Below are 27819 nucleotides of genomic sequence, written 5' to 3'. Positions count from 1 at the left end.
GAATCCCTCACTTTAACATGCAACAAGGTGAGGGAGTGGTTGAATGATACTGCTAGGGAGGGGAGGAAATAGTCCCTGCAAGTCATGTCATGTTTTTCTTTCAATCTCAGGAATTATGTATGTCTGTGTATTTCTGTGTATGTATATAGTTTTTTTTCTGACCATTTGTATTGGCAGTGCAGACAGTATTTATGCAGCTTACTTATTTATCATAAACCCAACGAAATGCGCTTATGTTAAAGGAAACATACAGTTTATATCAAATTAAGTGGCATATTAAAGAATCTTATCAAACTGGAATATATATTTAAAGGGATCCGGTCATCGGAAAACATGTTTTTTTTCAAAACACATCAGTTAATAGTGCTACTCCAGCAGAGTTCTGCACTGAAATCCATTTCTCAAAAGAGCAAACAGATTTTTTTATATTCAATTTTGAAATCTGACATGGGGCTAGACATTTTGTCAATTTCCCAGCTGCCCCTGGTCGTGTGACTTGTGCCTGCACTTTAGGAGAGAAATGCTTTTTGGCAGGCTGCTGTTTTTCCTTCTCAATGTACGTGAATGTGTCTCAGTGAGACTGCTATAGCAGCACTATTAACTGATTCGTTTTGAAAAATTTTTTTTCCCATGACAGTATCCCTTTAAGTAAATACTGCCCTTTTTACATCTCTTGCCTTGAAACACCATTTTATGATGGTCTGTCTACTACCTCAGAGATCACCTGACCAGAAATACTGCAGCTCTTACTGTAACAGGAAGAGCTCACCTTACCAGAAATACTGCAGCTCTAATTGTAACAGGAAGAGATCACCTGACCAGAAATACTGCAGCTCTAACTGTAACAGGAAGAGATCACCTGACCAGAAATACTACAACTCTAACTGTAACAGGAAGAGATCACCTGACCAGAAATACTGCAGCTCTAACTGTAACAGGAGGAGATCACCTGACCAGAAATACTACAACTCTAACTGTAACAGGAAGAGATCACCTGACCAGAAATACTGCAGCTCTAACTGTAACAGGAAGAAGTGTTGAGGCAAAATACAGAACACTGTCTGTTGATTGGCCCATGTGACCTAGCAAGTATGGGTCGTTTGGTATGTTTGTGCGCACCATGAATCGTAAGATCCCAGGGGGCGGCCCTTATTTCTTAAAATGGCAATTTTCTATTTATGATTACCCAATGACACATACTACTAGAAAAGTATATTATTATGAAAATGGTTAATTACACGAAGCAGGGTTTTACATATGAGCTGTTTTATGCAATAACTTTTTATAGAGACCTATATTGTTTGAGGGGTATAGATTTCCTTTATAAAAGGGGTGTATTTTTTTTCCCTTTAAGCATTGGGCCATCTAATGTTGTGTCCTGTACCCTTGTTTATTTGTTTACTGTAAGTTTCCTGTTTGTTATATTATAACAATATACACATGAATATCCTGTAAATTATATCCTTATAAACGATGCTTAGTGATGTCATCAGTTATAATCGGAGTTTAGTGATGTCATTTCTGTCACACGACTCACTAAAACGTGTGTATTATAATAAATAAAGTACCTCCTGTTGCAAAATATGAGGATATTAGAAGTCACCTCGGAGTTACATGTCCTGTATAAAAACAGCCTTGTGCTTTTATATGGTCATGGAACTCCTCGGTAACTTATAATTTCCTCATATTTTACATTTATTCACTATATTATTGTGAAGTGCTGCATAACTTCCCAATACTATATACAGTATATAAATGAATATGTTTTTATATAAAAAGAAAGAATAATATAATAATTTTTTAATTTTTTCTGATACACTCTACCCTATGACTCCCCACGCATTTCACACATATTTCTAATGGCATCATCATCATATAAAGTATTCCAGTTATTAGTGCTGCAGATGCTGACAAGCTTTGATCACCCATTGGAGGGAACACGCCCTTCGACAGGATTTCAGCACATCCTCCAATAGTCCTTGCACCCCTTGTTTGTGCTGCTCCTGTCGTCCTTTGCTTTGAAACCCCTGAGAATCTGAGACTGAGAGGTCCTCTTGATGAACTTAGTAAATAGGGTGAGTAAAGCGTTAAACTGGATGGGCAAGTGCATTTTCAATTTTAAGTAAATAACTAAAATGCCTTATTTACTTAGTTTTCCATCCCCCCCTCCAAACTGTAGAGTTGGGGGAATCCCTACTTGCTTGGGGGCTTCTCCAAGCAGAAACCAAAAACAAGGTCAACTGGTATGGATAAGCAGCTTCATTTGTTCCGTTCTTCAACCATAATTAAGTCTTAAATTGCAATGGTGCGCCCAAGCGTGGTAATTTCTTTTATATGCTCTTTTCTGCTTGGCTACATTGTCTACTTGTTTAGTAAAGAATTTAACGAACGTGAAGAACTTGACTCAAGCATCTGATTGATACTAGAGGGAGGATTCCGTAAGGTGCAGTTCTGTTTCAGGGTAAGGGTATAATAGCAGTGTTTATCTGGGGAACACTCCGCATCAGTGCTCCATCATAAAAAGGCATACATTGAGGAATGAGGGTGAATAGAGCTCTATTCTTCACTTTAAATTATATATACAGGTATAGGATCTGCTATCTGGAAATAAGTTATCCAGAAAGCTCTGGATTATGTAAAGGCCATCTCCATTTTATCCAAATAATCCAAATTTTCAAAAATGATTTCCTTTTTCTGTGTAATAATCAAACAGTCGCTTGTTCTTGATCCAAACTAAGATATAATTAATCCTTATTGGAGGCAAAACCAGTCTATTGGGTTTATTTAATGTTTATATGATTTTCTAGTAGACTTAAAGGGATACTGTCAAGGGAAAACATGTTTTTTTTCAAAACCCATCAGTTATTATTATTGAACGGAAGAAGCTGCTCGGATGAGTAGTGAAACGTCTTCATTGAGTACTCAACAAGTCCAGTTGTTTTTAGATTTACCTATACTAGATATACTAATTTATAGTGCTGCTACAGCAGAATTCTGCACTGAAATCCAATTCTCAAAAGAGCAAACAGATTTTTTTATATTCAATTTTGAAATATGACATGGGGATAGACATATTGTCAGTTTCCCAGCTGCCCCCAGTCATGTGACTTGTGTTCTGATAAACTTCAGTCACTCTTTACTGCTGTACTGCAAGTTGGAGTGATATCACCCCCTCCCTTTTCCCCCCAGCAGCCTAACAATAGAACAATGGGAAGGTAACCAGATAACAGCTCCCTAACACAAAATAACAGCTGCCTGGTAGATCGAAAAACAACACTCAATAGTAAAATCCAGGTCCCGCTGAGACTGATTCAGTTACATTAAGTAGGAGAAATAACAGCCTAACAGTAACAGTAGTTCCATCTTAAAGTGCAGACACACGTCACATGACTGGGGCAGCTGGGAAACTGACAATATGTCTAGTCAGATTTCAAAATGTAATATAAAAAAATCTGTTTGCTCTTTTGAGAATTAGATTTCTGTGGAGTAGCACTATTAACTGATGCGTTTTGAAAAAAAACATGTTTTCCCATGACAGTATCCCATTAAGGTATGAAGATCTGAATTATGGAAAGATTGGTTATCTGGAAAACTCTGGATTCAGAGCATTCTGGATAACATGTCCCATATATATATATATATATAATTCAATGAATGGACCCGCACTCGTTCATATTCAGTGAAATAAATGTGTCTTTATTCACAGGGTCATTTCCAACGTTTAGGTCCTCTCTCCTCATCCTTGAAAAAGGTCCCAGAGAGGACCGAAACGTTGGAAATGACCCTGTGAATAAAGACACATTTATTTCACTGAATATGAACGAGTGCGGGTCCATTCATTGAATTGTACTATCAAACATTGACCAACGCACCACCATCGATTGAATTATATCCGGGAGGAGTGCGTTCACTGTACTGACTTAATATATATATATATATATATATATATATATATATATATATATATATACTGTATATATATATATATATTTCAAGAATACATATACCAAAATCTGTATTAATATAGTCGATAAAATAAGCATTGTTAAGATGTATAGTTATACTCAGAGTGAATGACCACCAACAGCTGGCCTGTAATGAGGACCTGTATCATCTGAAAGAACCTAATAAACTAAAGATATTTTGCCAAGGGAAAGAAAAGAGGAATTACAAGATATTTATTTTATTGAGCTCATGATGACTTGACGGAAAAAGAGACAGAAATATAATTAGGTCAATCTCCTCTAAACAAACAATGTTATTTGTGTAACAGGAGAGGCTGTTTTTGTGAATTCTTATATTGTGAATTGAGGCTTTTCAGCCGGTTCCAATCACCTTCCATTACAGTGGGAACCAATTATCTTATCACCCACAAGATTAAGGGTTGGGGGGAAAATAGATTTTTGACTTTCCAGGCAATAAACTCAGTGGCTATAAACCAAGCACTTTTTATTGGTCGAGATCAGCAGATATTTCTTCCAATTTCACCTCTTGCAATTTCGCTGAGGTGGATTCAGCAGCCTTGTGTTCCATTAGCTGAAGAGCTTTAAAGATAAGAGTAAATCAATTATACAGACTTTTCAGTTACCTAATTTCAATGGAACAATCAGTTCAACCTGCGCCAACCCTAACTCACAAAAACTTAACCTGCACCCAACCCTAACCCACAAAACCTTCACCTGCACTGACCCTAACCCGCAAAACCTTAACCTGCACCCAACCCTAGCCCGCAAAGCCTTAACCTGCATTGACCCTAACCCACAAAACCTTAACCTGCCCCCGACCCTAACCTGCAAAATGTTGCCATCATAGAACCCACACCCAACCTGTACCCACCAGGTGAGTTCTGGCAAATGCCAGAGGGGCTGCTATAAGGTCCCATATAAAGTCAGTATTTAGTGGGCTGGTGGGGGCTGTTTGGGCCTCTGTGTGGGCTGATACCTGAAATGCCAGGGCCTATTTTGATTCTCAGTCCAGACCTGGTACCCAAGTCTTCTTGCACCGTATGTTACTTCAGTGAGTATCTCAGCTTCCAAGACACAGGATCTTTGGGAGCAGTGAAGGAGAGTATATCCCCAGCCTGACCTGCACAAAACCTGAATGGGCAAAGGTTGACCAAATTTAAACTGGTGGTAAACCCACGGCTCACCACAGGTCAACCCGTACATCACTAAAGCACCGGACCCCCAACTGCCTCTACCCTTTCCAATCAGCTCATGTACATCCCAGTCTGATGATGCACCAATCACAGTAGGGAGGGTAACCCTTTCAGCTCCACCACAGCCACAAGCTTTTATGAAGCCTTTTTATTCTGTATAGACACCTGAGGGCTGCCGCACAGCTATGCACTTTCTATGTCTATATAGAAAATATAGCCCTGATCTTGATTATCCTGGAACTAAAGCAGGTGACTGTTGCACCAATGGATGCACATGTACATAAAGTACCAAGACTTGGAAGAAAAATAAAAGCCTGTTCTCCTCTCTAGCAGAGGACAAAAGGCCTCTCTCCACCCAAACAGTATTACTTATTACCAATTAATTTACCTTACCTGTTACCTATTAATTATAGCAGCTCCACACTCGGCTGCAGCCAGGGGCATAAGTACAGAAGAAGCAGACCGTGAGGTTGCAGTGGGGCCCAGAAGTGTAGGGGGTCCAAAGAGACCCTAATCAATGAGCAATTTCAATATATATTGGCAGAATAGGTCAACTTACCAATGTTTTGGGACCTTAAGCTGTGGGCCCTATAAAATCTAGTTACAGTACTTGCTGCAGAATAATTACTAAGCAGGAATTAACTCCAACCATGCCAACTACTGTAGCTTTACACCAGAAAACCTCACTTTTCCACATTGTTGCACCTCCCAAGCACACTGTCACAATCTATCAATATTACAGGCAATGAACTCAATCTTACGGTGGCACATGTACTAACCCTCTACAAATCTGCTCCATTGCACATAACCATAGCAACCAATCAGTAATTAGCCGTGATCAGTGCAGGTGGAATAATGAGAGCAAATCTCTGGGGTTACTACACTGGGGCAATTATGCAGAGCGTTAGTAAACGAGTCCCATTTTGGGTGCTGATTCAGAGAGGAAGCTAAAGGGCATAATAAAAACGTCACTGGAGGGTCCAGATGAATCTCATTGTATTTCTCTGCAGATTATGAATTACTTTATCACACCTTGCAGCTGCAATCGTTCTTTTCCCTATTTAAAATTGATTGGTACTTAGCAGAGGCAATCACCTGCCTGCACATACCCTCACACACATCTCAGGTCTAACGGTGCAAATAAGAATGACTCAAAAGCTAATTCTTTAAATCAGATCATATCTCCCTGATCTCATCACGCTAATGCCGTGCGCCTGCCATGCAAGTCTTATCAGTGCTAGCAAGGCTCACTTTCATTCTCCCTCCTGTGTAATTCTTATCCCGTGGGACAGACAGAGCTGAATGTAATAAAAGCTGTTAACAGCAGAAAGAATGGATATATTAATAAATGCCTACAAATCCTTGGTATTAGATATCGGCATGTAGACAGTACACAAACAATAACTACTTTGGGGTTTTTCAGCCAGAGTGAAAGCAAATACGTTCTAATTCTTAAATCAGGGCCTGTACTTTCAGTTATTTGATTGTGCAATAGAAAGTTCATTTACATTTAATTCTCTAGCGTCTCAAGGCCTCTGCTTCTGTAGACCTCCCAGTGGAGCTCAGTCTAACTTCATGGTGTTGTCTGGGTTGTAACATTGACCCCCAGTCCTCCTACCAAGGTCTATATCTGTGTTCCACCACCACCCAGTGCATGGGACCCCACTGTGCCCCCCAAAGCACAGGATCGGATTACCCTATTGTTTTACAGATGGGGCCTACCCTGCCACAACTACTACTTTATATGGTGAGACCTTATCTTGAATATCATGCTCGGTGTTTGAGGTTCCCTCTACAGAAGGATATTGAAGCCAACTAGGGAAGGCCACCTACGATGGTGATTGTTGAGAAGAGGACCTCTAAAACTCTAGATCAAAGTAGAAGCATAGGAATATAAGGAAACCCTCCTTTACAGAGTGTGATTGAAAACTCTTCCAGCTGTTGGGATAAATAAAGGCAGGACATTTGAAAGTAAACAAAGACTAGATTCCCTAACTAGATTTTTAAATTAACAAATCCTATATTTCGTTTCTTATAATGCAAAGTAAGGATTAGAACCCAGAAACAATGACCACTTAGCCTGTCAGAATTCAAACTCTACCTTCTGTTTAATATCACAGAAATCCCTAAGGCCACATGGATTCTACAGTCCAATATATGTCACTGGTGAGACCTCATCTTGAATATCATGCTCAGTGTTTGAGGTCCCCTCTACAAATGGATATTGAAACCAACTACATAGGAAAGGCCACCTACAATGGTCTAAATAACAAAGAATATTCTAAAAAAGAAACATAGAAGGTGGAAGTGCAACAGGGAGGAATCTAAAACCCTGATATCTACAGAGAAGAGGACCTCTAGAACTTTAGATCAAAGCAAAAGCAGAGGAATAGAAGGGAACCCTCCTTTACAAAGTGTGATTGATACATGGAATACTCTTCCAGCTATCAATGCCAATCTAGCCTGCCAGTATAGCAAACTCTACCTACTGGTTAATATCACAGAAAGCCTCATGGCCATATGGATTCTACAGTCCATTATATGTCACTGGTGAGACCTCATCTTGAATATCATGTTCGTTGTTTGAGTTTCCCTCTACAGAAGGATATTTAAACCAACTAGGAAAAGCCACTTACGATGGTCTTAATAACAAAGAATATTCTTAAAAAGATGGATAGAAGGTTGAACGGGAACAAGGAGGGATATATTGTTGACAAGAGGACCTCTAGAACTCTAGATCAAAGCAGAAGCTGAGAAATATAAGGAAACCCTCCTTTACAGAGTGTGATCAATACATGGAATACTCTTCCAGCTGTGGGAGTAAATAAAGGCAGGAAATTTGTAGTTAAATAAAGACTAGATGCCCTGACTAGATTTTTATACCAACAAATCCTATATTTCTTTTCTTATAATGCAAATAATGATTAGAACCCAGAAACAATGCCCACTTAGCCTGCTGGAATTCAAACTCTACCTTCTGTTTAACGTCACAGGAAGCCTCATGGCCACTTGGGTTCTACAGTCCATTATATGTGACTGGTGTCCCCTCTACAGAAGGATATTGAAACCAACTATGAAAGGCCACCTACGACAGTCTAAATAACAAAGAATATTCTAAAAAAGAAGCATAGAAGGTGGAAGTGGAACAGGGAGGAATATATTGTTGAGAAGAAGATCTCTAGAACTTTAGATCAAAGCAGAAGCAGGGGAGTATAAGAGAACCCTCCTTTACAGAGTGTGATCGATACATGGAATATTCTTCCAGCTATATTTCTATTCTTATAATATAAAGTAAGGATTAGAACCCAGAAACAATGCCAATCTAGCCTGCCGGAATTCAAACTCTACCTTCTGTTTAATATCACAGAAAGCCTCAAGGCCATATGGATTCTACAGTCCATTATATGTCACTGGTGAGACCTCATCTTGAATATCATGCTCGGTGTTTGAGGTTCCCTCTACAGAAGGATATTGAAACCAACTAGGAAAGGCCACCCAAGATGGTCTAAATAACAAAGAATATTCTAAAAAAAGAAGCATAGAAGGTGATAGTGGAACAGGGAGGAATATATTGTTGAGAAGAGGACCTCTACAACTCAAAGCAGAAGCATCAATACATGGAAAACTCTTCCAGCTGTGGGAATAAATAAAGGCAGGAAATTTAAAGACTAGATGCCCTAATTAGATTTTTACATCAACAAATCCTATATTTCTTTTCTTATAATGTAAAGTAATGATTAGAAGCCAGAAACAATGGCCATTAGCCTGCCGGTATAGCAAACTCTACCTTCTGTTTAATATCTCAGAAAGCCTCGTGGCCATATGGATTCTACAGTCCATCTACTTAATTACTTGATAAAAATTCACGGTTAATGGACTCATTTCTAAATAAGATTTCAAACAGGTCAGTCTTCTGCGGCAAATGAATCACGGCAGATAAAAATAAACCTCCAACATGTCTCAGGCTGCCTCATATACATTCCCGGAGCCTTCACTGGAGCGCATCATGTGCTCTGTCATTTGCCATTACTGATCTGCCCGTCCTGATAATGCTCAGCCCTTCGTATATGCAATTACTGCTGCCTCTGAGCCTACGAGGTATGAAGGGGAAAAAATAAACCGGATTAATAAGTAATATTTATTATCCTTTTAAAGGACAGGAGGATGGTGTAGTCGAGAATGTTCCTTCTCTGTATATGTGAAATATGCACATTTATTTACTGTACATAGGCACTCTTGTTTCTATTGGTAAATTTCGATCACAGAAAGAAGTATAGATACAAAAAATGGAGGAGGAATATTTTGTGCAGATGGGGTGTATTCTAACCTGATTTCAATTCATTTTAATGGGAAAACCTGTAGACACACCTCATATACTTGGGCAACCCATGACATTTGATTGGCAGAACTGGCCCACTCTACAGTCAGGATGAAAAATCTGCATGGCGCCATAACAGTTGCACATTCTGCAGTGATTTATAGTAATAACATCACTCGCATTAGTCCCTGCTCCAGAGGAGCTTACAGTCTAAGGTCCCTATCCCAACCCACACAAACATGAGTAGAGCATACTTATTCTGGGCAGATAGTACCCTGGCTGAAACTAAAACTAGACAATGTAGTAGCAAAGTATTTCAAATTGAAAAAAATACACAGGCACTTTGTCCAAAAGGGCAATCTGACCAGCAATAATAATTAAAGGCGTTGTTGAGATTTAAATTATCTTTTAGTATGATGTAGATAGTGATATTCTAAGAAAATTCGCAATTTGGTTTTCATTTTTTATTATTTGTGGTTTGTGAGTTATTTTGCTTTTTATTCAGCAGCTCTCCAGTTTGTAATTTCAGTCCCAACTGGTTGCTATGTTCCAAATTCCCCTAGTAACCATGCATTGATTTGAATAAGAGACTGGAATATGAATAGGAGAGGCCTGAATAGAAAGATGAGTAATAAAAAGTAGCAATAACAATAAATGTGTAGCCTTACTGAGTATTTGTTTTTAGATGGGGTCAGTGACACCCATCAGAAAGCTGGAAAGAGTCAGAAGAAGAAGGGAAATAATTAAAAAACTGTATTTGATGGGGTCAGTGACCCCTTCAGTTGAAAACTGGAAAGAAGAAGAATCTATTATTAAAACATAAAAATAGAGGCCAATTTAGAATTAGCCATTCGTTAACTAAATAAAAGTTAAATTAAGGGTGAACCACAAGATTATTATAAAGAATATTATAGAGTACCTTTGTACATCATTTTATTATAATGAATATATTGACATTGCTTTATTATATTATTATATATCTGAACTGAAATATTTTTGGATAGATTTTTATTAAGTTCTCATACAACATATTGTACTGCAGCTTCTTCCCAATGGGGACTTTGTATTGACAGTTGGTGGGGAGTCCATTCTATGTGTTGGTAGCCATCTCTGGCATACAGGGACATAAGCTTATTTGGAAGAGAACTGACTCAGTTCCCTTATACTCATATTAGTAGGGAACAGCTGTATTTCGCCAAAATGTGCCCTACACTGAAATGCCAGACTCTGCCTATTCTATAAAATCATATTATAGCAACATCACCAAAGCATTATGTTTTGATAAGCGACTTACCAGAGTGTTGAAGTTGTCGTGTTGGTAAAGGTGCTTGTTGCACGTCATGCAGTCTTTCTGGCAGTCGCACAACACATGTCCCAGCAAGCACAGCAACACTATATTCCACTGAAGAGCCTTCATCATGGCGCACAGAGCTGGAGGGAAACACAAATATATCATTGATGTGGCTGCCAAACAAAACCTGCTTTTTCTGTGTCTACGTAGATTCTCATTCATCCAGGTCATGATATACAGTATCTAGTAGAGTTAAGTCTAACTTGTGTTTGGTAGTAGGCTGGCACAAACCGGACTTCACTCACATAACTGATGCAGTTAAAAAGTAATTTATTTAACAGAAAAACATCTCAAAATGTAGCCTTGCGCGTTTCATGCGTTGTAGGCTAAGGATCCTCTAAACATACAGTCTTTAGAGTTTGTACTTCTATGTGTAATTATGTAACTTTGGACTAATCTGTATTGAGCTCTCTGATTGGGTGTCCTAAGCATGCTTCTGATTGGTTAGTTTTCAATTAAATACAACTGTATGTTTAGATTTAGAAGATATTTAGCCTATTCGGCATGAAACGCATAAGGCTACATTTTGAGATGTTTTTCTGTTAAATAAATTACTTTTTCACCGCATCAAGTATTGTAGTGAAGTCTGATTTGTGCCAACCTACTACGTGTGCTAATTGCCTCCCCAAGCTGAAGGTCTGGGGCTTGAGCACCTTGACCCCCCCATTAATATTGGTAACATAACCCTGTTTTCCACCATGATCAACACTGGATGCCTCCTCTAAAACTGTTTTAAGTCTAAAGCAACTGGACTTTCTGAAAATGTTTCACCACTAATCCGAGTGGCTTCTCTAAACTGAAGAAGACACTTGGATGAGTGGTCCAGTTGCTTTAGACTTAAAGGACAAGGAAAGTCTAAAATAGAATAAGGCTAGAAATGCTGTATTTTGTATGTATACTAAATATAAACATAAACGTACTGCACCACAAGTCTAATCAAACAAATAATTTATGCTTTCAAAGTTGGCCACCGGGGTCACCATCTTGTAACTTTGTTAAACATCTTTGCAAGACCAAGACTGTGCACATGCTCAGTGTGATCTGGGCTGCTTAGGGATTGTCATAAACAAAGCTGCTTGAGTTCTGCATGGCTGGGAAGTAAGGCGGGGGCTCCCCCTGCTGTTCATAAGTATGATTGTTTCCCTGCTCAGCAGTTAGGGACCGTCTGACAATTCCTATCCACAGCAGTAAATGAAGGGAGAATTTCACTGCATACAGTCAGGTTTCTTATAAAAAACAATACACATTTTTTAATTAAAGTATATTGGAGATAGGTTTCTTTTTCATTAAAGAAAGTAAAAATGGGATTTTATTTTTTTGCCTTTACATGCCCTTTAACTCCACTCCACTAGATACTGCTTTTTCTGTAATTACAATGTACTAAGTGCTGCTTTTCAGGGCATGAAAAGTGTTAGCTCATCTGCCCCACCTATAGGAATTAAGAATTGCCACTCTCCATATAATAAGGACTTGAGAAATGTATAGTGTGTTCAATACAGAACATTATTAGAAACCATAAAGCTTTCCAACTCGGCCCTATTCCTTTAGCTTCCCAGCTCCTAAAAAGGTTATAGATGCTTAAAATATTATTAGAATTGGCATCTTAGTTACTAGAGCAGTGATCCCTAACCAGTAGCTCGCGAGCATCATGGTGCTCTCCAACGCCTTGGATGTTGCTTCCAGTGGCCTCAAAGCAGATGCGTATTTTTGAATTCCTGGTTTTTGGGCAAGTTTTGGTTGCATAGAAAACAGATTTATGGCCTTACATAGCCTTCTGCAGGCTGCCAGTCCACATAGGGGTTACCAAATAGCCAATCACAGCCTTTTTTGTCATCTACAGGAACTTTTTCATGCTTGTGTTGCTTCCCAACTCTTTTTGCATTTGAATGTGGCTCACGGTAAAAAAGGTTGGGGATCCCTGTACTAGAGTATCCAGTATCCAAATAAATCAATCCTCCCATTGATATTGACACATGAGCCCTGGGATTCCCAGACATGATGTTGCAGATTGGGGGTACACTCTGTTCACCCACTATTTTCGACCACCCACCCTGGCAGTTAGGGTCTTCATCCACTTTACTAGGAAACACTTACAATGGGGCACCTATAGCAGTAATAACTATTTTAGTGAGTGAGAGTCACAGATTTATTAAATGGCATCATTTCTAGTAAGTTCCTAATTATGTAGGATAGTATTTACCCTATCCCATGTGCTGCCACTGGGTAGGCAGGGGGCATGTAACAGTTATCAAGGTGCTATCAAGGTAAATAATACCCCCATATTTGTGACAGCTGAAAAAACAAAGATGCTCAATTACTTTTTTTTTTGTTTATGGAAAGAACAGAGTTGAACTGGATTTTTAAAGGGAAAGCAGAAAAGATGGAGCACAAGAGAGAAGATGAAGAAGAAGGGCGCGGAGGAGAGACCAAAAAGCACAGGTTCTCATTCACAGGTTGAAGCAAGAAAAGACTGTAACAAAAAGAGGGGACTATTTAAAGGAAAGAGAAATCCACTGAATTATTGAGTGGGAAGAGCTAACAGGGATGGGAAAAGGACTAGAAGCGCCTCCACAGTCCATAGCGCAGTCGATGTGCAATTCGGCACTTGCTAATTCAATTGATAAATATGAATAGAGAACGGTTGCTCCTGCTGCGTTAGATCTGCATTCAGATAAAGTGGTGGTGTAACTAGGCAGACATTATAATATACTGTACTCTTTTATATGACAGTAATTTATTACTCTGCCTATTATCAGGAAAAATCATTCCAGGGACATATTTTCATAACAAAGGCGATAATCACGCGTCATTTGCCAGATCTTTACACTTCATCAGTCTGTTTATGGCCCAATATTAAGCTGCTGTGAGATTATCAGGCATATTTAAGTCCTCGTATCGTATCTTATCTGGCAGTTGAAACACACATTGATTACACTTATAAAGAACATATATGTTTCTCATATCTGGGAGGATTTTGTCTTCACTGATTCAGATATATCTGATGGTATATACAAACAGAATGACGGGGAAGAGGGAGGGGCTGTAACAAATACTTTATATGAAATGTTCTACATTTTTAGTTGGGTTTTGCCTTCTCTGATTCAGTTATACCATGTGACACATCCAAATATAATACGAGTAAGTGAGCACACATCTCCCAAATGTTCAGTGATAGACACTACAAAGTTTGGAACTGCTCCCAGGTTCTGGGAACTTAAAGGGAAACTATTGTGAAAAATATTTTTGTCTCATGGAAACCCGAAGCTTTCTGAATATAATCAATTAGAAATTATGTACCAATCTGAAATAATTAAGTTACACTTCACTGTTTCCAATTTAATACAGTAACTGAAAACATCACAAGCTTTTCATATTGGTATTGGGTCTACATTTACATCTGACTGGTCCTCGTTAGGGATGTAGCGAACCGCCGATAATGTGTTCGCGAACGCCGTTCGCGAACACCGGCAAAAAATGCGAACAGTTCGCGAACTTCAAACATCCGAAAATCGTTCGATTCGAACGAAAATCGTTCGATTTTAGCGACCGAATGGTCGAATGGTCGAACGATTTTGACGCGAACGCCTATTGGCGAACGTCGCGCGACGTTCGCGAACTTGCGGCGGACGCGAACAGCCGATGTTCGCGCGAACAAGTTCGCCGCAGAACAGTCCGCGACATCCCTAGTCCTCGTCTTAATAAAGGAGCTCCTTAAAAGATTCCCAACTCTTTATCAGGACTGGATCTTCTTTTATTCCCTTTTATGAGGGATCCCAAATTCTTTACTGGGACTGGATCTTCTTTAACTCCCTCCTGCTCTTGGTAACGAAGCTACCTGAGAATTCCCAAACTCTTTATTGGGACTGAGTTTGTTTTTACACCCTCCTCTTCTTAGTGAAGGAGCTCCATGAGAGATCCCAAACTCTTCACTGGGACTGGATCTTCTTTTACTCCTTCCTCTTGGTAAAGGAACTCAGTGAGAGATCCCAAACTTTTTATTGGGACTGGATCTTCTTTTACTCCCTCCTATTCTTGTTAAAGGAACTCCAGGAGAGATCCCAAACTCCACTGGGATTGAATCTTCTTTTACTCACTCCTCCTCTTGGAAAAAGACTTTCATGAGAGATACTAAACTCTTTACTGGGACTGGATCTTCTTTTACTCGCCCCTCCTCTTGGCGAAAGAGCTCCCTGAGAAATCCTCAACTCTTAATTTTGACTGGGTCTGCTTTTACACCCTCCTCCTCTTGGTAAAGGAGCTCCATTAGAGGTCCTCATGCTTCTTCTTTTACTCTCTCCTCCTCGAAAAAAGAGCTCTATGAGAGAACCCAAAATCTTCACTGGGCCTGGATCTTCTTTTACTCCCTCCTCTTGGTAAAGGAACTCCATGAGAGATACTTAACTCTTTACTGGGACTGGGTCTTCTTTTACTCATTCCTCCTCTTGGAAAAGGAACTCCATGAGAGATCCCAAACTCTATACTGGGACTGGATCTTCTTTTACTCACCCCTCCTCTTGGTGAAGGAGCTCCCTGAGAAGTCCTCAACTCTTCATTGGGACTGGGTCTGCTTTTACACCCTCCTCCTCTTGGTAAAGGAGCTCCATGAGAGGTCCTCATGCTTCACTTTACAGGGCTTGGATTTAATCCTTGCATCATGTTTTTAGATATGCACCCTCATTTATCTATATTGATGCTATCTATTTATTTTGTAGTGGCCCTTTATGTACTTGTGGCGCACATGCTGTTCAGCACATCTGAAGCCTGTTCCACCTGCAGATCCACCCTGTCTCCTTATTGTTATGCACTGCAGTACATTAGCCTTATATTCTTCAACTGACCTCGGACTCATCTTGCTTTATTCAGAGTACTCAGTGTCTCCAGCTGATTTGTTTTGGGAAGAGCTGTTGTTTTCTCAATGACACAGACAGTGTTGGGAAGGTTCTGTATTATTTTGCTATTTTTCTGTGCAATTCGGTGTCGGTTGCAAATAACGGGGAGCCAAAGCTGTAGTTCATCATTACACTATTTTTCAGCCAATGAACTGCATCAGGACAAAAAAAATCAATTACGGATGTCTGAGAAATCATCTTGGGTGTCTCATTTAATACACATTTGGCATGTACAGGAGGGAAGGGGTTCTGGTGGGTTGTCACTAATTTTATAACTCCCATATACAGGGCCGGATTTACATAGTGGGCACCCCTAGGCCCACTGCCGTTCGTCCCCTCCAGGGGGACAGGAGCAATGGGGATTGGGCATGGGAAATTTTAAAAATAATCTCCAGCGCATTCCCAGTGTTTTTGAACCAATGTGGGTGTGGTTGGGCAGCATGCTGCCCCCCTAAAATCCTGCCGCCCTATGCCCGGGCCTAGGTGGCCTTTCCACAAATCCGGGCCTGCCGACACATACGTAGCCGTGCATTAAGCAGATACAGGGAAATTATGTGTCTGTATAATAGAACCACTTTGTGATGGACTGTGTTGTGCTAAATGGAATTCTATTAACCTCTTATTTGAAAAAGAACAGTGTGGGGCCGTAATGCATAGAGAGCCTGAATTTAACCCTTTTAGTGCCATGAAAATCATGTACGATTAATGTTTGTCACCTGGAAAGGAGGCAAAGCACAATTATAACATTGTTCTTTTCTGGATTTTTTTTCAGAACAATAATGCCATAAGGCAGAACAATAATGCCATAAGGGTCAGGGCACATGCTCAGATTAGGGGAGATTAGTCGCCCGGCGACAAATCTCCTCTTCTTCAGGGTGACTAATCTCCCCGAACTGCCTCATAAGGCAACTTCGGGCTTCTTCGGAAAATGAATTGCTCGCGATTTGCATTCTAGCCGGAAGGAGGCAGTTCAGGGAGATGTGTCTCCCCGAAGAAGAGATTTGTCACCAAGCGACTAATCTCCCCTAATCTGAGCGTGTGCCCTGACCCTTAAACCTCTGAAATGCAGGTTTAGGGTAAGGGCACACGGGGTGATTAAATCTCCCCGAATCTGCTTGTGTGCCCCTGCCCATACATTTCTTCTGACAATTACCCCGTGTCTCGTTATTAAAGGGGAGGTCAGGGTTGTGTAATTGGGGAGGCTTCCAATAACCAAATCCTCGGGTCGTTCAAAACTACGAACCCAGGGAAAGAAAGATTCAAAGTTTGCAAATGAACAGGTTACAATCAAAACCTAATGATTATAAAAATCAGAACCATCAAACAATTCAATATGGTTTCTCCTTTTATTTATTTAGAGAGGAGGGAACGGGTTATTCCAGAGGGAGCAATGCAGTATATCTATGGGTCCCCTATTTTTCGTTGCTTATTGTTTAAGATGCTTGTCGATTTCTCACTAACAAGGATCCAGGATAACAACATGTTGTAAATTTGTCTTAATTACACCAGTCCAGGTAACAGGTAGCGGAGGCTCTTGTCTATAGTTCATGGCAGAGATTTCAAACCTGCAGTGAACAAGGGAATTACTGCCCCCTGGTCTATTATGTTACAGAGAAGTGCTCCTACCCTGAGCCCAACAGCCAGACAGGTAAGTGGAGCCTTTACCCCTTTCCGAGCCACAAACATATTACACAGGGTCCAGGCCGTGTAGATCAGCCAATGTGAGGTCAGTGACACGAGCCTCTACGTCAGGGATCCCCAACCTTTTTTTACTTGTGAGCCACATTCAAATGTAAAAAGAGTTGGGGAGCAACAAGCATGAAAAAGTCCCTTGGGTGCCAAATAAGTGCTGTGATTTGCTATTTGGTGGACTGACAGCCTACAAGAGGCTCTACTTGGCACTATACTTAGTTTTTATGCAAACAAAACTTGCCTCCAAGCCTGGAATTCAAAAATAAGCATCTGCTTTGAGGCCACTGGGAGCAACATCCAAGGGGTTGGAGAGCCACATGTTACTCACGAGCTACTGGTTGGGGACCACTGGTTTACGTCACCAGTTCTAAGAATCCGCCCCTTTGGCTTGAAAATCATGATTGACAATGGATCATAAACTCTCAGTAGAAAGCAAATAATCCTTTTTGCAAGGCTAGCCTACTTCAGGCAATAGTACCATAAGGGGGGCACAGGAGGTACTCCTTTAGTGGGCCCGGGCCTGAAGCTCCGCAACCGTGCCACCTCTTCCGAACTTCTGAACCGCCGAAACCCCGAACAGCCGAAGTCCCGAAGCCACGAAAGAAGCCAAAATTGAAGTCCCTAAAAATTGAACGCCCATTGATTTTAATGCATTTGGAGCGGCGTGCATAAAAAATTGTCACGCGTAAATCTGACGCCTGTTGACTTCAATGTATTTCGCACATTTTTCGCTGTTTCGGGACACATTCGCTCATCCCTACACAATCAATGTTACTCTATAATAAGTAGATTGTATAAATAATATAAATCAAATGAATGTGCTAATAAGTCAGTTCATTGGGGGGGGGGTCGGTGGAATTTACCTTAATTAATTCATTGGGGGGGTTTGCTCCTGTCAAGCTTCTCCGCATTGTTATTGCTTGATACATAAGTTACATAAATTTCTAGGCAATTTACATAAATTGTGTATGTTTTACCGTAACTTTATATGCAACTTATACGATTGATGTAATTTTCACTATGCACCCCTTTGGATGAAGATTTCGCCAGGACAACAATCCCCCCAATTCCCGGCTGATGGTGGCCCTGCCCTGCTTTATTGGCTCAATCTTACATCTTCAACACTGATCACCAAAAATTCAACCAAACCCTAACTTGCAAGTTTAATTTGAGCAAAATACAAATAAAAAATGATTCAGCCGGTTATTTAGCCAGCTTGTCACTGGGGATGCACCGAGTCCACTATTTTGGATTCGGCCGAATCCTTCATGAAAGATTGTCCGAATCGTGCTGAAAAATCCCATAGTCCTTAACGGAATCCTGGATTCGGTGCATCCCTACTTGTCACAGACACACAACAATGGGGTTGGCCATTAGATCAGGATACACTTGATAAGGGGAGTATAAGTGAAATGTGCACTCACCAGCAATGTTCCACACACGTTTTAAGCCTAATGTTGTACATTGATTGTAGAGACGTAAGTCATTATTTGTACAGAGTCATCCTGCTACAGCTTCATGGGCAAATATAGTGGTAACAAATCTAACAAAAGGGACATATTGATCAAAGTGTTATATTAGGGGGAGTTATTTATCAACGTTTGGATTTAAGAGTTTGACATACCTCGTCATGAACTCAAATTCAGGAATCGAATGGTTTCTAATTTTATTGAAAAAAAACTTGAATGGGAAAAACTCAAATTGGCGCGTTCAGGGTTAATAACCCAAAAACTCGAACAATATATATAGAGATACATAAGTATACCCTCTTTATATTTAGGGGGTTATTTACTACACTGTATCTTCCCAGGACCCTCCTTCACAGGGTTCAGCTCATTCTTCTATGGAGTCCAGGCAATCCCAGTCTCAGGACATATATCTCCACCTCTAGTCATTGTATAAATATCTATTCAATATGAGGATCCAAGGAAAGGATCTAGAGCCCCTTCCTTGCCTCACATATGCAGCCCCATGGATACTAGACATTCCAAGACAGGATTTAACATATTTATTGGGGGTAAGGTGTTCCCCAAGTTTCCACCACTTCAATCCCAGAGAAACACTCATCCTGACAAGTATGTTCCTCCCCCACAAAATCATCCCCTTTGATAGCAAGCTGGGGTACATGGGGTCACATTAGGGCTGGACTGGGCCTGATTGGCCACCCCCAAAAGAAAAAGATTATCCGCAACTAGTGATGGGCGAATTTATTCGCCAGGCGCAAATTTGCGCCATTTTTCAGACGCCGACGCATTTCTGCCAAAAAAACGGACGCCGGTGTCAAAAAAACGAATGCCGGCGTCAAAAATGTCATTTCGCGAATTTTTCGCCATTTCGCCCATCACTATCCGCAACACGTCTGCGTTTGCCCATGTGCGCAGTGGCCCGGGGCTCATGCAAGTGTGCTTGGGGGGTCACGGGAGTTTGGATATCCAGAGGGGGGCCCCTGTAAATACTAGGAGGGCCCTTGTTGTCGCAGCCCAGGTTTGCCCCCGATACTCCAGTCCGACCCTGGGTCACATTCTTGTGCAAATTTTCTGCTTTTCCTGAAAGCTTTAGTAAATACTTCCCTAACATTTCCTGTTCTGGTTTAACCAATGTGAGATTTACCCAGGCCTTATTCACTATTCTATTCCCAATCCCATCCCATAGTGAGTATAGACAGTGTATGTTCCCATAATAAAATCACTGGGGAATGTGGCCAATGAAGGGTGGAATCAGTGGTAATGAAAGTAGTTACGTCACTACTGTGAGATTAAATCATTCTTAGAAACTGATAAATCTGCAGGGGCTTCTTCTATAACAACTGGCAGCACCAATTGCTGAAATAGAGGTAAGTACAAGGACTGTGCCCAGTACTATAAATAGAATATACAGGGCTCCACAAAAATTTAGGGCCCTTTCACAACTTTGGGAATATGACATATAAACATTATATATATATAATTGGGGATGCACCGAATCCACTATTTTGGATTCGGCCTAACCCCGAATCCTTTGAAAAAGATTCAGCCGAATCAGTAGCGTTCGTTGAGGGGGGCGGGCCCTGGTGTGTGACGCGCAGCCGGGCCGGGCCCCCCTCCGTACGGCCGCATTTGGACTGCCGGGGGGCACTGAGGGGGTGCGGGCCCTGGCCCGCTCGCACCCCCTGCTCCCCCGGTAGTTCCGCCACTGAGCCGAATACCGAACTGAATATGAATCCTAATTTGCATATGGGAAAACATTTTTTACTTCCTTGTTTATTCTGTTTGCCTTTCTAATCTGACACTTACTTATCTGAATGTAAATAACAAGAACTTTCATATATAAGCCGTTGTAAAAAAAAATAATTATCTGTTGCTATTTAAAGGAGAACTAAAACCTAAAAATCAATATGGCTAAAAATGGCATATTTTATATAGTGAACTTATTGCACGAGGCTAAAGTTTGAGCTTGTCAATAGCAGCAATGATCCAGGACTTCAAACTTGTCACAGGGGGTCACCATCTTGGAAAGTGTCTGTGACACTCACATGCTCAGTGGGCTCTGATTGGCTGTTGAGAAGCTAAGCTTAGGGCTCGTCACTAATTATCCAGCAGAAAATGAGCTTCCCTGGCTGTAATATAAGCTGATGCTACAGGTTTGCTGATTATTCAATTCTGATGTTAATTGCACTGGTTTCTGTGCTGCCATGTAGTAATTATGTGTATTAATTACTAATCAGCCTTATATTGTGACATTTCTATTCTATGTGTACTGTATATTGTGAGTGGGTCCCTAAGCTCAGTAAGTGACAGCAGCACAGAGCATGTGAATCAGTGAATCAGCAGAAAAGAAGATGGGGAGCTACTGGGGCATCTTTGGAGACACAGATCTTTACTGCTAAAGGGCTGTGGTTGCCTTGGGCTGGTACAGAAGCACAAAACATCATGTACAACATTTCTACCTACTTCTTTAGTTATGCTTTAGTTCTCCTTTAAATGCTGCAGAGAAAATAATTTGAGGCACACGTTTCTTTGACTAGCATGACATCCTCCACCCATCCAAAAATAAAGTTCTGTATGGTGGGCCAAGTAGTGGGGGGCAGGCTTATAGCTGCGGGAGGGACCACAAAGAGAGGGGGCCAAGTAAGAGCCCAATACATCCCACAGTCCTGCACAAATCCCACAACTGTCAGTTCCTGCCTCCAGCCCTGAATTCACATGGGTGTCAGGTTTAGTCAAGGGCAGCCCTGGGAATCCTACAGTAATTGATACATTAGTAATTGCTGTGTCTGGTTAAATGAATTCCAATACTTCCATCGATATAACTCTGGCACTGGCAGACAGTGAAAGGGGAATTCCACCCATATAAAATAATACCATTTTGTCTAATGAAAGAAAATGTAAATGCTAAACAATTAAAAGGTTATCACCCCAAAAATTCATGCTCTACCATTCAGCCACTAAAACCACACGAGAGTTCCGTCCTTCGTTCAAGGGGGATTAGTAGATGCTGCATAGAGGAGACTAGAAATATAGAGGAGACTAGAAATATAGAGGAGACTAGAAATATAGAGGAGACTAGAAATATAGAGGAGGCTAGAAATAAGTCTTAGGGCAGAGACACACTCAAATTCGGGGAGATTAGTCGCCCAGCGACAAATATCCTCATCTTCAGGGCGACTAATCTCCCTGAACTGCCTCCCGATGGCTAGAATGTAAATCACCGGCGGGATCAGTGCACGTCGTTTTCCGAAATCACCCAAAGTTGCCTCACGAGGAAACTTCGGGCGACTTCGGAAAACAAAGCGCTCCGAGTGATTTACATTCTAGCGATGGGAAGGCAGTTTGGGGAGATTAGTCACCCAGAAGAAGAGGAGATTTGTCGCCAGGCAAATAATCTCCCCGAATCTGACCCTGTGTCTTTGCCCTTATGGTTTTCTAATGTGTCTCCATACAGGTACAAGTAGCAGACAGATAACAATAAACCAGAATAAACATGAGCAGAACTTTTATGAAATTCATTGTCAGCTGGGACTCTGCCTTAGGTCAGTCTGCAGAAGGAATGGGCCAATGATAGGCTTTGAATAAACTCACTTTGAACCGGACAGAACCTTTCTTGGACTTCAGCAGTGAACTTTTTGTTTATGTTTATGTTCCTGGTCAAGGCCAGGCTTTCTCCTACCCAAATGCTACTCGGAGCAAGAAGGGTCCCATCAATTGTAATCAATGGCTAAACTTATCTGTGTGGCTTTACAATAAGACTCCCTGGACTGTACAATGACATGGCCCTGATGTACAAAGCAGCCCACACTATATCATTAGCAAGTGGTTCTGTTGGATTCCTGGCCATGTAATACAGCTTTATGCTCTATAAACAAGTGCAGACAATGTTTAGTGCAGCGAGAGATCCGGAGCACACGAGGTCAATAGAATGATGCTTATTAAGTCTGAAATTGGAAGAAATGTCATTGGCCTCGCATACGCGGAGTCCTCCCTTGGTGCTGGGGACTTATAACGTGTTGCTTTCTCATGGTACTGACCACATAATCGGGGTGCAAAGTGCAAAAAATGCACAACAATTCGCCCTGCAGGCAGATACATTTACAATTTTCATGAATTCACAACAAATTAGAAGATGATAGCAATGATCTGATTGGTTGTTATGGGAATCTGCAGTTTAGCACCTAGCATATCTCCTCTTCTTCAGGGTGAATAATCTCCCCGAGAGGGATGGAAACTGGGTGCACTTCGTTTTCCAAAGTTGCCTCAAGAGGAAACTTCAGGCAACTTCAGAAAACCAAGTGCTCCGAGTGCCATCCCACCGGCGATTTAGATTCTAGCTGGTGGGAGGCAGTTCGGGGAGATTAGTCTCCCTGAGGAATAGTACTTCCATCTGCCTAATAACCCTAATAACCCTAATAACCCTAATAACCCTAATAACCCAGGCGCCAGTGTTTTGAGCGCAAGTCCTTAGAGTCACTTTTTGATGCAAAAGGCGTCTGATAATCCAGCTATCGGAACTGTTATCCAGGATGCTCAGGACCTGGTATTTTTTACGGATCTTTCCATAATTTGGATCTTTATACCTTACTAGAAAATCATTTAAACATTGAGGGGATTATTTACTAAAGTCTAAATTTATCAATAATAATAAACAAGGCTTGACCAAACTCCCATCTATGATTTTGCCTTATTTATTATTAAAATAGCTTGAAAAAATTGGATTATATAGTAGTAGTAGAGTATAAAGTCTTGATAAAATCAAGTAACAACCCAAATCAGATGATTTTTTTCTGACTTTTTGCCAAAATTGCTAGATTTTTTCGGGTTTTAGCCGGAAAACCCAGATTTTTTTTTTTTGGATTATCCTGCTAAACCCAGCACAGACCATGATATCTTCAATTTGGGATAGGGACATCTGCCATTGACTTATACATGACAGGTTTGAGATGCTGGGTTTTTAGATTCTGGCTTTTTGCAGCATTAGGGTCTAATAAATCTCGAAAAAATTTGAGTTTTTTTTCCATGAAAAAGTTTTTGCCTCAAAAATCCTGACCAGAAAAAAAATCAACAATAACACCCTAATTAGACCCAATGGGCTGGTTTTGCCTCCAATAAGGATTAATTATATCTTAGTTGGGATCAAGTACAAACTACTGTTTTATTATTACACAGAAAAAACAATCATTTTTAAAAATTTGGATCATTTGGATAATAAGGAGTCTATGGGAGACATTCCATAATTCGGTACTTTCTGGATAAGGGATCCCATACCTGTATTACTACTATTCAGAACTTATAAATTGGCAATATATTCCGCAGAGCTGTGCAATAGATGGTGTATACATTACACATGTATATTACAAACAAAAAACAAGAATTAATACAAGAATTTAAGAGGGTCCTGCCCAAAAAAAGCTTACATTCTATACATTCTACATATATATATCGACCTGCAATAGAATGCGAGTTATCTTTAAATGCAAACTGTCATTTTTATATCATATACTGCCAACCAGTTACATGGTAGTTGAGTTAAGACACTGGTTCCATCATGTTTTGCCCAAACATATCCTAATAATAATTTAGTTGATTCTGACTCCAAAGGGAGGACACTAAAGTCATTAATATCGCTAGCCCTGTATCCTTGCACTTACTGTATATTAGTGTCAGTGATAATTAGCACCATATTTGCTAATACAGACTGGGGCATATAAATCCCTCTTGTTTGGGAGCAGTAAGTGGCTCCTGCTCTAACTGTCGGCTTGCAGTGATTTATGGGACAGTGACTGACCGACTGATAAAGTGCCCAGGGCTGTAATGAGTGATCATTAGAAAGAAAGTGTTATCTTTGTAACACAGATGCCTGGATTACTGGATCTGGGACTTTACTCAAAGCCTTATTGGCTGACAGCCAGTGTTGTGTTTCCCTGCTCCCCTCAATAGTACCTTGTACTTGATCCCAACTAAGATATAATTCATCTTTATTTGAGGCAAAACCAGCCTATTGGGTTTATTTTATTTTTAGCACACTTATTTACCAAAATTTACATTTATCTCATATTTTTTATTAAACCAAACTCCCATCCACAATTTTTTCTTATTTATCAATAAAATACCTTCAAAAAGATGAAATTGTGCAAAAACTTTAATGGTACTAATTTTCAAATTTGACGCCTGAATCGCTCGATTTTTTTCGGGTTATCACCGGAAAAGCCCAAATGTTTCTGATTATCGGACAAAAGCCAGCGCAGATCACGTTATCTTGAAATTGTAAAATGAACATCTGCCATTTGACTTCTACAGAACCTGGACAGGTTTGAAATGGCGGATTTTCGGATTAGGACTTTTAGTAGCTTCGGTGTATAATAAATCTCGAAAAAATCTTTTTTTTCCCTCTAAAAAATTTGCTCAATTTTGCCCAAAAAATCTCGGCCAGAAAAAATAAAGGTTTAGTAAATATCCGCCTTAAAATATGGGGATCCAAATTACAGAAAGACCCCTTATCCGGGAAACCCCAGGTCCTGAGCATTCTGGATAACTTGTCCCATACCTGTACTACTGCTTTATGTCTAGTTATTCTATATACAGAGGTGGGATATATTAGCTCTGTTTAACTCAAGCAACATAAATTCTCACTTCTTATTTCCCTTTGTTATTTACAGTGACAGATTTTCTCAAGACAAGTCCTTTGTCCTCCTGCATTACCGACCTGGCCAACCAAATTGTATGAACACTAATCTGTGTGTGTGTGTGCATCACCAAAACATTGTGACCGACCAGATGCATCAGAACTGGGCACCGGAATTGGGAAATTCTGTCTCTTAATTGGCACATTATGGAGTCCTCAATGGACCCCCAGGGGGTCACACGTCTGCAGTGAAGGGAATATACAGACTTATATGTAATACAACGACATCATTCATTATAACTCTTTGGTTTTCTGGTACTCAGATAATGAAAATGTCAGCACAAAGCACTAGTTGGATTTGCTAATTATCCCTCTAAATGACATGCCCCCCGTCGTTACTTTTCAGCCAACAAGCAATTCTCCCCGGCACGCAGCAGCTCCATGTGGCTAGCAGCCCGTGCCCTGTGCGGTGTTGTGTAAGTTAATTTGTAAAGTGCTGCGAGTATTGATTGTGTTCCATAGAAGAAACACGCAGCAGCAGCACCGAAGCACCCGTCCCTCCTTACAGCTCTCTTGAAAATCCAATTTTCCGAAAGCTTTTTCATTAAGTAACTAGCCGGAATTTTAATTTGGGAAAAAAACGTTGATGGTGATGCAGGACTGAAATGAATGATAATGATCAGTAATTTGCTGTGCTGGGTGCAAGCGGCTCAATGGAACTCTGTGGGAGCCACAACAGCACCGGAGACCTCTGGAAAGGTTATGGCAATTGCCCGGTGCCTCCAGGCAACATATTCCCCGGATAAGGCAAATAGTCTTAACTTCAGCGTGCAACTTAGTGCAGTGATAGTGTCTGCGGCAAATACACATTCACAAAACCATCAATGAGATATGAATTCATTCACTCTAGTAATGCTCAAAGGGTCAATGCAGCGTCAGTATGTTCCCTGTACAGATACATTCTTCCCTTTATCCCATTATTTGGTGCAGCAGAAGGAAACCACAGCGATCACTCTGCTACTAAGCAACCCAAGGCAACACTAACCAAACAACAACACTAAAAACTGCTCCTTCTCTTTCCAACCTCACAAACAGCCTGAAACACTGGCACATGGTGGGCACAATTCATTCCCCTGCAAACTGATGGAACACCAATAACCCCAGCCAAACAGTTATCCCAAGTACCAGGCACTTTCCTACCTTAAGGTGTTTGCAGTAGTCGGACCTCTTCTGAAATGTGACTGTCTCACTGTATAGTGAGGAATATTTATACCCAGAAACACCCCCACCTCACTCACTCCCATAAAATGCTTCAATGTTTCCACCCCCTCATGGTTCCTGCATGAAAGACTAACAGATGAAGACCAATAACATTCCCCTCGTCTCTTGGAGAAAAAAAAAAAACCAAACTATGTCACATTGATGTCCCTTTACTGGAACTCTATAAAGTGGACGTCTATCCTAATTTCATATTCCCCCCTACAATGACTGTTCTGTCAATGGGAGACAGCTGTAAGTAATGTGTCCGCTATCTCCCAATACATTCAGTAGGACACCAGGCAATTAATTAGCTTTATTCCAGTCCTGTTCCCGGGGGGTAGTGATTTCATGCTACACGCACCACTACCCAAAACATGAGCTGCTCTAAATGCAATGAACGAGGAGTGTGTATCTTCTGTTGGGGTTGATGTTGATGTGTAGACCAAATAAAGAGAGAAAGAGCTCACAAAGAAATAAAACGTAGACGCACGTAGGTTGTGTGCTCCAGATGCACCTGCCCAAACCCTCAGCAAAGGGAGCGTTAAACTGTAAGCAATAGCCACATGGGCAATAGGGCACTCATCAAAGGGTCACAAAAATATAAGTTACTCAAAGTTACATTAAAAAATCACCATCTCCTTCAATTCTGCTTTGTATCCAGGGACACTTTGTCATGGGCCAATAACAAATGTTTTATTTAGCATATAATGAATAAGTACTCACTTAGTATTAAAGATGGAGTTGAGGTAAAGTGGTCACAGCAATATATAAGTGCAGAGAGTATCACTCCCCTGAAGAGAGACTGTACTGTATAACCAGTTGGAATTGGAAGAATTGGTTTTTGTTAGATGCAGTTCCAAGGGTGTTCCAACAAATATGGCCAATAGCAAGATATCTGTAACCTTGTTATGAGCTAAGGGGGCCCAGTCTGAAGGTCAGTTAGGGGGAGATTTGGGGTGAGTGTTTATTTGTACCCTGGGTACCCCTGGAACTATAGCAGGGTGACACCCCAATGTTTCTATATATCTGTAACCTTGTTATGAGCTAAGGGGGCCCA

At 40.7% G+C, this 27819-nt stretch overlaps 1 protein-coding gene across 1 annotated transcript in view; it reads right to left on the bottom strand.

Moving 5' to 3' along the window:
* pnoc.L (prepronociceptin L homeolog) overlaps nucleotides 1-27199 on the bottom strand; it is a 75735-nt gene extending 48536 nt beyond the window's left edge. The window contains exons 1-2 of the mRNA XM_018264112.2: nucleotides 26703-27199; nucleotides 10771-10907 (exon numbers count right to left, since the gene is read on the bottom strand). Coding sequence (XP_018119601.1) covers nucleotides 10771-10896 — 126 coding nt within the window. The 5' untranslated portion in view covers nucleotides 10897-10907; nucleotides 26703-27199. The remainder of the gene's footprint in view (nucleotides 1-10770; nucleotides 10908-26702) is intronic.
* Between the last annotated feature and the right edge of the window lie 620 nt (nucleotides 27200-27819).

The sequence above is a fragment of the Xenopus laevis genome, chromosome 5L (assembly GCF_017654675.1).
Source record: "Xenopus laevis strain J_2021 chromosome 5L, Xenopus_laevis_v10.1, whole genome shotgun sequence".
Classification (NCBI taxonomy): Eukaryota; Metazoa; Chordata; class Amphibia; order Anura; family Pipidae; genus Xenopus; species Xenopus laevis.
This window is presented reverse-complemented; position numbering and strand designations above follow the sequence as displayed.